Here is a 13,197-nt window from a genome sequence, read left to right on the forward strand (position 1 = left end):
CAGCCTCGGTCAATATTGGGGTGTTTGCATTTCGACGTGGGTACCTTGTCAAGTGGAATCTTGTTCTGCAAATTGGAAACATTCCGAGTGCAATTTAGACATCAGAGAAGGACGTCTCATTGTCTGGCTGTCGAGTTGTGCACCATTACGTATTTATCCAAACCCATTTGGTTTAGACGCCATCACCGTGTCAAACCCAAGGGCTTCAGGGCACACACTTGCAGGCCACGCCGCAGGTGGCCGGGCTGTCCGCGCATGCTGAAACCAGCCGTGGAGGGGGCCGGTGGAGAGCTGCGGTGTGCCCGCACATGCTTTTTTTTTTTTTTTTTTTTTTATTCACAGTACTTTTTGTGCATGTTTGATATTTGGAATGTCAGCCCGTACAGAAATTCCCCACTTACAGGTATTTAAATCACGTGTGCCTGTCACTTAGAACAAAATTGCGACTTTAGGGTTCCAGGCAGACCGTGGTGAGCTTCAGTCAGCTCCTCCCAGGAGCCTCTTGTTTAACCTGTAACAGGAAGCCGGCTCCGTCAGAGTCCTGATTTCCGTTGAGGCAGATCCCAGGCGTGGGAGCTCAGGGAGGGAGCCCAGCCAGTCTGCTCCCTCGTGTGCCGCCTCCTGCCTTCCCCACACAGCCAGACGCCTCAAGTACGCACTGCTGAAAGAGAAGACTATTTCAGGCAACCTATTAATGGGAATTCCATATCACCGTGATACAGAATATTTTATATATATATATTACTGTTTAATATCTCATTTTTTGTTTGTTTGGCCATTACCTTATATTTAGTTGTCTGTTTCAGTCCCACTTTTACAATTTTTTTTTCCTTGTTATGGTTTTTTTTTTTGTTTTTTTTTTGTTTTTGGTCCGTTGTAGGGCTTGAACTCTGGGCTTGGGTGCTGTCCCTGTGCTCTTCAGCTCAAGGTGAGCGCTCTACCACTTGAGCCACAGCACCATTTCCAGTTTTCTAGTGGTTTATTGGAGATAAGAGTCTCACGGACATTCCTGCCTGGGCTGACTTTGAACTGCTATCCTCAGATCTCAGCCTCCTAAGTAGCTAGGATTACAGGCGTGGGCCACCAGCGCCTGGCTTATGTATTATTTTTTTAAATCAGGGTTTTCTTTCCCGTTGTGTTCCCAAAGTGTGGATTGTTGTGGGTGTGTGCCGTCAGGTCGTGATGGCTTGGCCTATCTCGACCCCCTGATGTGTTCGTTGGTTTGCTGTGTCTCTGACCCCCATATTTCCTGCAAATGTGGATTTGAAGCTAGAGAGTTGGTCTGGTTCTGGTTTGATCTGCAGTCAGACCTGTGTGTCCTTCCACCCAGAGGCACGTCAGAGCTGGCTTTCTCTCTTTTTCCTCTCTGGATGTGAGCAGTTACCAGTAATCAATTTTCTTTCTTTTGGTCTCTGGTTGCGAGCAGTTATTGGTAGTCAATGTGTAGACTCCACTCCACTGCTGTTGAAATCTCCTGTGCCCGTGTCAGCAGATCGGGCTGCCCGGCTCTGTTAGGCTGGGGAGAAGCGGGTCACGGGGTGGGACTGGCTGCCGGCAGCAGTCTGTCTCCAGTAGATTCAGGGCGGTGTCGGGCTGCTCCTTCCTTCCCCATGCCCAGCCCGCGTTGGGAGCCCGCTCGCCACGGTGGAGCAGCCATTTCACCCCCACGGTCCCGTTCAGAAGTCGGCATGAGCAGAGCCGCGGGCAGATGGAAACGTGACTGCCGTGCTCAGCCTTCTCTCAAAATCAGCAGGCGTGTGTTCTGCAGGTGGTCAGGGAATCCAGGCTGTGCAAGGCTGGGGGCAGGAAGCTCCTGAAGGCCAGCTCCGGCCAGCTCCAACCCCACGATGGGGCCGGAGCCGGCCCTGCCACCCGGCTTAGGGACCACACGGACATTGAGCCATGGAGAGCCTGGAGTTGTCTGGTGTCCTCCTCTCAGCCACCAGAGCTGATGTGGATACCAGAGCGTAGCGGGACCCCACCAGCAATCCGCCCTCACTGTGTGACAGGGCCCCTACTCAGAGGCCATGTCTCTTCTTGAAAACCTTTTCACCGGCTCTGCTTTGAAAATAAACCTCTCTGTGAGGACCCCGTGACTCAAAGAGCCCCTGCCCCCTCACCGTCCGGACAGCAGGAGCTGTGGGGATTTAGCCCTGGAGCCTTCGTCGCCCCCCAGGAATGATGTACTAGGACCCAGTCAGGGGTGTACGTCCCCGTCGGATGCCGACTAGAAGCTGCAGCTGTGTGCAGTGTGTGCACACTCACCCCTGGCCCCAGGCTTGCAAACTCGTTCAGAATCAATTCCCTCACCAGTCCACCCACTCGCACACCTTTCCACCCGCCGTGGGGGATCAGTGGGCGTTCCAGGCCAGCCTGAGGCTCCCAGGGGTTCGCGGACACCAGGGCTCAAAGCAGGCGGCAGAGTGGGAACCCAGACCTCTGCGAACCTGGGGTCCTCTCCATGGAACCCACTGGCTTCTGGCCAGCCGTCCAAAGGGCTCTCACTTGGAAGAGACCAACTATTTGTAACCAGACGCTCGGTCAGAATGAAGGTTTGAGAAATTTCTTCACATTGCTACCCGCATAGCTCTCCCCACTTCCCCCATTGCTTCTGATAATATATGTGTACATTTCTCAATCGACCCAATAAGTCATACCAACCATCATAAATCAACAGATGCTCTTAGGCCCAACAACAAATACGCAGCCCGATTTCCTATCCTCCTGGTGTTCTTTTCCCCGTCTGTTTTTCTTGGGATACAAACACGTTTTCTACTCTTGGGCCCCTGTGTCTGGAGGACCCCACTGGCTCTGGCTGAGTCGTTTGCACCCAGGGCTGTGATTCCCAGGCAGCGGTGAAGTGCCTGGCGAGCGGATGAACTAACTCTGCAGGGTGACAAGCAATTCCTCTCCTGTGACTTAACTGCTTCCTTTAGGTTTGCTCTGGAGCCTCTACTGCCAAAGAAAATGCACTCCAGGTCCCAGGACAAGCTGGACAAGGACGACGCGGAGAAGGAGAAGAAGGACAAGAAGAAGGAGAAGCGGAACAGCAAGCACCAGGAGATATTTGATAAGGAATTCAAGCCGGCCGACGGCTCCTTGCAGCCGGCCGAGGCTGTGATCCTTTCGGAAACGGTAATTCGCCGGGGTATCTGCCTCATTCCATGGGAGCCTTTGGGACCCATCGCTCTGGCGCAACTAGCCAAGAGGGCTGCTGGGTGGATTTTATTGAGTTTTCACAAAAATAGTCATCTGAAAACCTAGGCTGTCCTCATCCCTAACTTCAACCATCAGAGCTGCAGGGTCAAGCGGCCTGCTCTCTGGAGGGTGATGTCTTAGCCCTCATCCCCTGCTCCCAGGGCTGTGGAGGGGTCTGTCTCTGCAGGCCCTGGCATCTTGGGGTTCCTGTGCTCTGTGTGGCTTGGTTCCACAAAGGACCTGGTGTCCGGGAAGACGAGGCCTACCAGTGCTACATGTCAGCCGTACCTCTCCCTCACCCCTTCCTGACCAGGATCATAGCCGATCACTACCCGCCCAGGCAGCGCCCCAATGCCCCTCCTCTCCGCCAACCAGACTCCACACCCTCCACCCCAGCTGCCTCATGCACAGTTCTCTTGGCCATAGTTCAGAAGGATTTACAGGGACTTGACACACGCTAGCAAGTTGACATTAGGACAGACCCAGAGGCTCGTGTTCACCCCCAGCGTCCTGGGCGTCCGGAGGGAGTGAAGTCCAGGGGGTCTGCTGTCATCGCAGGGAGGGCTTCCCAGAAGCACACCACAGTGTTTGGGGTTGAGTGCAGACACAGAAAGCACTGTCCAGAGGCTGGAACGAGGTGGGAAGAGGGCCTCTTGGCTGCCGGCTTCCCCGGCGATGTGGGCGTGGCATACTCTACACACGTAGGCTTGTCTGGTGAGTGGAGAAAGCTCTCCTTGCTGGACAGCAGCCGCGACTGGCGGCTCTGTCATGTCCATGATGTAAGGGTTCTTCATGAGAACTCAGACAGGGCCATGTCTTAATATGACACACTGCACTGCTGTTGTCTCTTAAGACACCGAGGGTCTGTCCCGGCTCTGAGGGCAGTGGTCACGCGGTGTTGGAAGGCAGACGTCCCCCGCGCCCTGGGCCTGTGCTGTGACCGCAGCGAGGCCCCTGTGTCTCCACACAGCGTGTGTGTGGCCCTGGGCGTCGGGCTCTGGACCCACACTGGACACAGGTCAGCATCTGGTGCCCAGGGGCCGGGCCTCACCCCACATCCTCCACCCCCTACTGTGATGCCAGCAGCCCTCACGATCTGGAATGTCCTCTCTAGCCCTATAATGGCAGAAGTTTGGGGGCCTCGAAGTAGAGCCGAGTGGTGGAGCTGAGCCTGGTTGGGTTGGGTGAGAAGTCCTGAGGTCAGAGCACGTGCTAAGCCATCATCCCAGGAAACCTCTGCCCTCCCACGGGCGGCCCCGGCTCCCTGCCAGGACACCTGTGAACGGCAGGCCAGGGGGGCAGGGCCTCAGCACCGCCACTGGCACTGAGCACGGTCAGCACGCAGAGCTGACCGCATTGTTGGTTAACATCTGCCACACTCACCAGAGCCAGCAGCCACACCAGGAGGGCAGGAACCCCACCTCCAGCTGGGGGCAGCCAGAAAACCACCTGCCCCCCCACCACCACCACCAGGCCACAGATATTGGTAAGGTCAGTGCCAGCACAGCCTGGAGTGGGAGAGAGGCAGGGAGCAGCCCCAGGCCCCAGAGAGGAGCTGCGTTCCCCAGGTGGCCCTGGCGCCCCCTAGTGTTCGCCAGGCACCTAGCCTTGCATTGCCCTTGCCCTCATTCACCTTTCCAGACTGTACGAATGTTCCTCTCCTTAACCCTTGGGACTGGGCTTAGCCTCCTACTTGATTTGCACTATCCATGATGTCACCACCTTCTCTGAGCCTGTGGGCTCCAGAGGTGAATTTCTAGCTTCTCCAAGTAGAGCCTACCAGGCCCGTGTTGAGTCTCCCCATCCTGTGTTCTCCAGCCCTTGGGTGTATGTATCAGCCTGGCATGGCACCAGGCCTCCGAGCAGGCCTCCCCACACCCATCCCCACAGGGTGGGTCTCAGGTGGGCCTGTTGGCTGAGCCCTGGGCCCCTTGTTTACCATTCTGCAAGACCCGCCTCCTGCCCAGGCACAGCCTCCAGGCCTGCCTTGGAAGCTTTAGATGCTTCTGGCTTTGTGGTCCTTTCCTGGGATGGACATTGCACCTCAGCTGCGCTTCCTCATTCAAACCAGTCCCTTCCCCACCCCAGCACACACACACACACACACACACACACACACGCACACACACGCATGCGCGCTCGCCCCTGCAGATCAGGCTGCAGCACCGAGGCCGGAGCCCCTGCCTGCCCTTCCTTCCTGGGGGAAGCAGGAGAAACCGTCCTGCTGTTTTGGCTGAGTTAATAACTTTTCTGATTACCTCTGAATATTTTGCAATTCCTGGTCTTCTCTGAGGCCCACTGATCTGAGGCCAAGGTATAGGAAATATGTAAACAAAATTTATTGCCAGAACAAGCCCCGGGGAAGGGGCTCAGACAAGGAAAGTCAAGCGCACCAGAAGCCAGAGGCCCACAGAAGTCACAGAAAAAGAACTCTCGCCCAGTAACAGGTGGCAGGGATGCAGCACAAGCTCTGCTAATGTTTCTAGACTTCCTCTCCATTCTTGAGTCTTTGGGGGCTGCCGGGGTCGTCTTGCTGGGCATCGAATGGCTTCCGGCAGTGCTCTGCCGCTGTTCACTGTGTTTGGGAAGCCTGGGAACGCCACCCCCACCCAGCCATGAGGCCCACACTAAGGGGCAACACTGCTGAGGTTGGGCAGTCCAGGAATCCACCCCCTCTCCATTCTGGGGCTGAAGTCTGAGGTTCAGGTGCAGGACAGTCTCACCTGCTCCATCCTCCACCCCAGCTCCTGAAACCGACAGAATCCTTTGGTGTTCCTTGGCCTATAGAGGCAGGTCGGCCCTCTACTCTGTTCCTCTGTTCTCCGTGTGTGTGTGTGTGTGTGTGTGTGTGTGTGTGTGTGTGTGTGTGCGCAACGTCCCCTTTAGAAGGACACCTGTCATGGGGAGACATCAGCTGGACTGGGCCATTTGCCAGACTCCTGTTTTCAGATATGCACCTTGGAGCCTGGGGGAGGGGCCTCGGCACAGGGCCTGGAGCTCACTCGCCTGCCCCGGGCTTTCTCCTCCCCACAGATCAGTCCCTTACGGCCACAGAGACCCAAGAGCCAGGTGCTCAATGTGATGGGCAGTGAGCGGCGCTTCTCCGTGTCCCCAGCTCCGCCAGGCTCCCAGCACACCCCGCCTCCGGTCACGCCGAGGGCCAAGCTCAGCTTCAGCGTTCAGTCTGGTAAGTCAGAGAGCCTGTCCCTGCTGCGCACGCCCCGCCGGCCCCTCGAGCAGGGCTCTGCGGCGACGACTCCTCCCCACCGCCCCAGCAGCAGGCCCAGGGCATCACAGCCCAGCGTCCAGGGATGACCCTCAGGATGGGCTGGTTGCCAGCAGCTCGGCCAAAGCTCGTCTCTGGATTCGGAACTCGGTGGCTGGAGAATCGGGGGCGTCCCCTCCTCCGCTGGCCAGAGGGAGGGCTCCAAGACAGAGAGCAGCGCGGTGGACAGACAGACAACGGCGAGCACTTGACTTCTTGCAGAAAGGAGAATAGCGGTGATTCTGGAGACCCTCAGGTGGTAGCTTCTCGGCTCCAGGAGTAGATAGATGGAGCTCACTTTTAGTAAGCCAAGAATGTCCGGGATACTTGGAAGGAAGGTGGTGACGTCCTTCCGCATTCTTTAAACCACAGGAATCCTTTCCAAAAGGAATTCTCTATTCCAAAACACTGTTTGAAACGGTTTGATGTTTTCTCCAAATTACCATATATGACCCAGCAATTCCATTTCTAAACCTATATCCCCCTCCTCAAAAATTGGAAAATCCTCAGATACTTGTATGAGAATGTCTGCCGCATTGTTATTCGAGAAAGCTGGAACCAGTACAAATACTATCAGCTGACAAAATGAACAAAATGTGCACCCAAAGCGGGGAGGGGCGGAGACGCGGGCGGTGGAACATTATACTGCCAGAAAAAGGAATGGGGTTCCGACGCGCTGCAACACTGATGAGCCTGGGAAACAGCTGAGTGAGGTGGGCCGAGCACTGAAGGAAAGTTCTGTCTCACTGCACTTAGAGCAGGAACAGGCAAAGGGTGGAGGAACTGAAGACTCAGGGAGTAGGGCTGGGTGCGCACTCCGTCTGTGTGGGTGACAGCAGAGACAGCGTTGTCCCTGGGTCATACACTACTAGATGGCAAAATGGCAGAGTTTATGCCATGCCTGTTTCACCGTCCTAAGACAAGCAGTGCCTTCTTCCAACTCCCCCCGCCCCTGTGAAGCGTGGCCTCCCCTTTGACAGGACCCCTGCTTCTGAGAAGGATTTCCTAATGAACGATTGATTTATCATCAGATGAGCCACTGGGGAGAACTCCAGAAGACGCCCATCAGCAAACCTGTCAATGTGTCTCTCTCTGATATGAAAGAAAACAGATCGTTCCCAGGATACTCAGGGACGGGGGAGGGGGTGGTGGGCCGGGGTGCTGGCCGGGTCAGGGACGGCCCCGTGCGGTCCCCCATGCACCCCTCTTCCCCTGTGCTGGGGGAGAGCGGCAGCCACCCCTCCGTGCGGTCTTCCAGGAGAGGGAGGAGGAGCGGGAGGTGGACGCCGTCTGTGCCCCTTGTTGGGGGTTTCTCCCTGGGGACCGTCCGGGCAGGCCGGCTCCAGAGAGTGGCCGTGGCGTGGCGAAGCCACCGGGCAGGGGCTCCGGGAAGAGCTGCGTCAATGCCCGATGTCTTATGAAAGCTCTGGTTTTCAGTGCCTTGTGAGACTTGCTATTCCATTTCTAGAGCCTTCCATTAGAAGGAAATCCTACCCTTTAAGTTCTCGATGTCCCCCTGGCTCTCTGCTCCATGGGCAGATGTTCCCCCGGACGAAGTGTTCCTCAAGCCCGGAGCCAGGACTCAGCCCGCGGGCACCGGGCCGCAGGGGCGTCCCGGGCCGGTGTGAGTAGATCCCTGATCTTCCAGGTCTGGAGTTGAACGGCGTGACGGGCGGCGTGACGAGCGTGGACGTGGCGGATGTCCCGCCCCCTCTGCCTCTCAAAGGCAGCACGGCAGACTACGGGAACCTGATGGAGACCCAGGACCTGGGGGGCTCGCCGACGCCCCCGCCCCCGCCCCCGCCTCCCCACCAGCGGGTAAGTGTCCCTGCAGGGCTCCCCCCCAACACGCGACCCCGCCACCCCCCCCCCTTCCAGATGTGAGGAAAGAGAGACAGGAGCAGCCTGGGCTTGACTGAGAGCACCACACACGGAGGGGCGCGGGCAGATGAGCCCTGTGCTCCGAGGGGGGCGGAGGGGGGCGCGGGCAGGGGAGCCCTGTGCTCCGAGGGGGGCGGAGGGGGGCGCGGGCAGATGAGCCCTGTGCTCCGAGGGGGGCGGAGGGGGGCGCGGGCAGATGAGCCCTGTGCTCCGAGGGGGGCGCGGGCAGGGGAGCCCTGTGCTCCGAGGGGGGCGGAGGGGGGCGCGGGCAGGGGAGCCCTGTGCTCCGAGGGGGGCGCGGGCAGGGGAGCCCTGTGCTCCGAGGGTGCGGAGGCCGCATGCCAGGCTTCCTGATTCGTGGGGAGGAGGGAGCCCCTCCCAGCAGCTGCCGTGCCTTGGGCGTGCAGTTCCTACCAAGCCATGATTTTCGTTTGTATTGTTGGTTGTGGGGCCTGAACTCTGGGCCTGGGCGCTGTCCCTCAGCTCTTCAGCTCAAGGCCAGCACTCTACCACTTGAGCCCCAGTTCTACTTCCGGCTTTTTCTGCTTATGCGGTGCTGAGGAATGGAACCCAGGGCCTCAGGCATGCAAGGCAAGCGCTCTACCACTGAGCCACCTTCCCAGCCCGGTTTGTTTGTTTTTATGCTAGTACTGGAGCCTGAACTCAAGGTCTGGGCTCTGTCCCTTAGCTTTTTTTTTTTTTTAACCCCTGCTCAAAGCTGGTACTCCACCACTTGATTCATTTCCATAAGAGCCTCATGGACTTTCCTGCCCAGGTTGGCTTTGACCTGTGATCCTCACCTCTCAGCCTTCTGGGTAGCTGGGATGGCAGAAGTGAACCAGAATTTTGATTTTGAGAGCGGCTTTTCTGCCAAGGCGTCTGTCTGTCTGTCTGTCTGCCTGCCTGTGCTGTCTGTGTGCACGCTGCCCTGGAGAGGAGGCACAAACCCGTGCCCCACAGCCCAGGTCCCGGCGGTGCCCCTCGTGCCGGGATCGCAGGCGTAGAGCGGGGTCGTCAGGCTCTGACACAGCACGGGTACCCCTCCCCTCCCCCCGCCTCCCGTGCCCCAGCCCCATGGACCCCTCATGTGGGTTCTGGGTGCTGGCTTCCTCCGGCAGTGCTGAGCCCGCTCCCACCTGCACCCGAGGCTGCTGCTCCTTAGGCTCTGGTGTGGTATGAACCGTGCCCAGTGGCCCCTGAGCCTGCTCTGGGCACTGATGCACATTAGCCTGCGATCTGGTTACTGCTGCCGGCCGCCACGTGTGGAATCCTTCCATTTAGGTCCAGTGCCTTGGTCCCTGGTTCTCAACGACTGTTGCCCTTGGTCAGACCCGCTGCTCCCGTTTAGAACCAGGAGGTGCAGTTGGGTGATGGGTGCAGTAACCAGAAAGTCCACTTCTGAGTCTCACCCCTTCCCCGCGCGCATATGATTCATGGCCTTGTAAAACTAAAGGAGCTCAGTCTGCAGAGTAAATGTCTCTGCTCATATTTCCGCAGCTGCTCTGTTAAGTAATTCTATAGTCACAGACGGCCTGTGGCACAAGGGGACACGCAGGGGCAGGAAACTGCCAGGTGTGGCTTCTTGCTCTTTCTAGACAATGGAAATTCTGCATGCCATTTCTGTTTTCCATTTCCTGTTCCTCCTCAGGGAGACGGTTTCCCTGAGTGCTCTGCAGACTTGTCCTCTCTTTGCGAGGAGCGGAGGAGAGAGTGCTTGTTAGTAGCATCTATTGGGTATTACTTTTTGCCTGCAAGACCAGAGTGTCATTGCCTCCCAGACGTGGCTCGGTGGAGAACCGGGGACCCGGTGATGCTGCGGGCTGCTCCTTGGAGGCCAAATTAAGCTGCAGTGTAAACTTGACCTTCCCAGCGCTGTAGCTGTGCAGTGGCCGCAAAGGAGACTTGCGGAGTCCAGGAGGAACCTTGGCTTTGTCAGGTGTTCTAGCCTACTGGCTCACTTAATCACATCTTTAATTTCCTCTCTTTTATTTTACTAGAAAAACAGAAATGTCGCCCCTGGTCTCCCTATGCAAGTAAACGGAAAATTTGGGGAACATTTTCCTGCCCCCTCCCCCTCTCCTGGACCGCATCATTCCAAGTTCCCGGGGTAAAGGCCTAGCATCCTCTCCACTGGCTTGGGTTCAGTTAATAAAGGTGTGAACTCCATGACTCACCCAGATCCTCAGCCATAGATCCTTGTCTGGGAGTCGGGAAGAAACTTGGCCGGTGAGAAAAGCTTGCGTCGTTCTGAGGTCCTTTGTAAACTTTTCCAGCGTTTCCCTACGTGCCTGCCTCCGCTGCAGGCTGTGAGCAAGCCACAAGCCCCTTAAGCCAGGCGGTGGCGTGCGAGCCGCCCTCCCAGCCGCTCCGCCTTCCCAGCCGCCCTGCGTGCTATGCACCACCGTCTCAGCTCGGCTCATTGCTTCAGCCGTGGGCTCATTGGCTCCATTGCTCATTTACCTTGTGATGGACCCACAGCTGTGGAACGCCTCTGTCTGTCTGTGATGGGTGCATGGTCACAGAGGCCTATTGCTGCTGGCGTCAGGCAGGGCCATTCGCTTCCAGCTGTAACTTCATTCTCTTTCTTTTTATGGGGCTTGAACTCTGGGCCTGGGCGCTGTCCCTGAGCTCTTCAGCTCAAGGTGAACGCTTTACCACTTGAGCCACAGCACCAGTTCCAGTTTTCTGGTGGTTTATTGGAGATAAGAGTCTCACGGACTTTCATTCTTGGACTGGCTTGAACCATGATCCTCAGATCTCAGCCTCCTGAGTAGCTAGGTTACAGATGTGATCCACTGGTACCCAGATATTTCATTCTCTTTCTAAGACATCCAGTGGCTTAGGGCTCAGATTCACCAGCCATCTATTTTTCCCCCCTTGAAAAAGTAGTGGAGGGTTACTTTATTATTTTGTATTATGTTATTATCTTTGGGTAGTTGTTCAGAGGACCTGCCATTTTTTTAAGTCAACTTTCCTTAGAACCCAGTGCCATCGCTAGCTCTTTCCAGCTCAGTAGAACTGTGGGGCCCACACATCCGGGGAAGCCTGACCACCTTGACTTCTGGTTCACAAGGCTAGGGAAGGGGTCTGCCGCCACCTCGCTAGAACCTCTCCCGGGACCTGCCCGTCCCTGATAGCAGACCAGTCACCACTGCCGTGGCACCTGTATTAAGGCAGCCAAGTGTGGGGGCCATGCACCTCAGGGACTGTGCACACGGTGAGCAAGCACTCAGAGCTGTTGGAGAGACCCTCGGTGGCCAGGTAGCCAGATTTGGGTGTAGCGTTGTACGAGCCCTCAGCCAGTCGCTGTGTGGGGCACGGCTCCAGTCCAGCGGCCTGCATCGCTTCCTGCCCCAACTGCTGTGCCAGGAGCAGCCCCTCCTAGAGACAGACCTCTCCACGTGGGGACAGAAATAACATGACATCTCCTCCCATCGTGTCTTCCAGCCGCCTCCGCTGCCCAGCAAGACGCCACCCCCTCCTCCTCCAAAGACCACCCGCAAGCAGACCTCGGTGGACTCCGGGATCGTGCAGTGAGCAGCCGCGGGCCTGCCTCAAAGGCCAGCTGTCCCCCCCATCTTTCGTGTCTGGCAGTTACCTCATTGGGGGGGGGGCCTGTGGTGTCTAACCTTCAGTGCATGGGCTTTTCCCAGAAAGAGGGAGGTGGTTCACCCGTGGCCCTCACCTGGGGTGTCCTCAGGGGGGCATTGGACCAAGGTGCACCTGGAGTTCATCAACACTTGGGGACCCCTCGCAGGTCAGTCTTAGAGAGAGCCCCAGTCTTGCCCAACATCCTTTGTTTTTGTGCCAAATGATGTGTGTTAGCGAAGAGCTGGGCTGCTATGTCAGCCCGGAGAGGTGAGCAGCGTGCCGCTGTGATGTAAGAACTCTCACGATCCCCCTGGCCGCCCACCGTCTGCTAACGCCCGGACCCCAGCCCACCCCTAGACTTGTGCGGGTTGGCTATGTCTGCAACCTATGCCGAGCAACTCAGAGTTCAACCCTTCAGGGAGGTTCCTGGTTTGGGTTCTTGGTTGTTTTTTCCCTGGTATAATTTAAAATAGGATATTTCTCAGCTACTGAACAGTTACTAATTTATGGAGTAGAAACACCATTGAGGATACTGGATCAGATGGGTATAGGAAGAAGAGACACGGGCATTCTTTGCTGTAAAAGCCTGCGTACCACACAAGATGGTTTTAGACTGGAGCATTCTCTGTATCTCAGTCTCCTGTACAGAAGTTTGTATATAGAGAGATTTATATATATTTGGTGGTTCTTAGAACTTGTTTTAACTTTTTGTGGCCCTTCTGTTTGTAGTCACTTTCAAATGATTCGTAAGATGAATTCCTAATTCTAACCGGTAGAAATGTAAAAAAACAAAAATACCAGAAAACATCCACAAATTCAATGTGTTCTCCAGAGCATTCAGCTCCTGAAGATATGGATGGACAACGAGGTTTTTTTTTTTATGAAAACTAACGTGTATAACCTGATATTGTATTCTATCTATATTTTTTTATTCACGATGATCATGATACTCTCCTCATAGCTTCAAAGTTAATCATTGGCAAATGAAAAAATAAAATGGTATTTAAAAAGCGGCACAGTGCCTGGCCTGTTTTGTTTTTACTGTGAAATAGAAACTCTACCTTTTTTCTCTTTAAAGAAGAAGTGAGAAGCCACACTGCTTTCTCAGACATCACTTTCCTGTCATCTCGGTTGCGTTGTGCCTGGTGGGGCCCGGGCACAGGCGCCATGTTTTCCTGCTCCCTCGCGGGAGTCCTCGTGAGTCCTCATGCCGGGGAGCGGAGCAGGCGCTCGCTGCGGCCCCCCTCCTCTGCCCGACCCTG

At 56.2% G+C, this 13,197-nt stretch overlaps 1 protein-coding gene across 1 annotated transcript in view; it reads left to right on the forward strand.

Moving 5' to 3' along the window:
* Nucleotides 1-12,948, forward strand: part of Dock1 (dedicator of cytokinesis 1) — a 439,069-nt gene extending 426,121 nt beyond the window's left edge. Inside the window, exons 49-52 of the mRNA XM_042701327.1 lie at nt 2,937-3,135; nt 6,232-6,385; nt 8,112-8,281; nt 11,792-12,948. Of these exons, the coding sequence (XP_042557261.1) occupies nt 2,937-3,135; nt 6,232-6,385; nt 8,112-8,281; nt 11,792-11,881 (613 nt within the window). The 3' untranslated portion in view covers nt 11,882-12,948. The remainder of the gene's footprint in view (nt 1-2,936; nt 3,136-6,231; nt 6,386-8,111; nt 8,282-11,791) is intronic.
* The last annotated feature ends 249 nt before the right edge of the window (nt 12,949-13,197 follow it).

The sequence above is a fragment of the Dipodomys spectabilis genome, unplaced genomic scaffold (genome assembly GCF_019054845.1).
Source record: "Dipodomys spectabilis isolate Male_0828 unplaced genomic scaffold, ASM1905484v1 ptg000289l, whole genome shotgun sequence".
NCBI lineage: Eukaryota > Metazoa > Chordata > Mammalia > Rodentia > Heteromyidae > Dipodomys > Dipodomys spectabilis.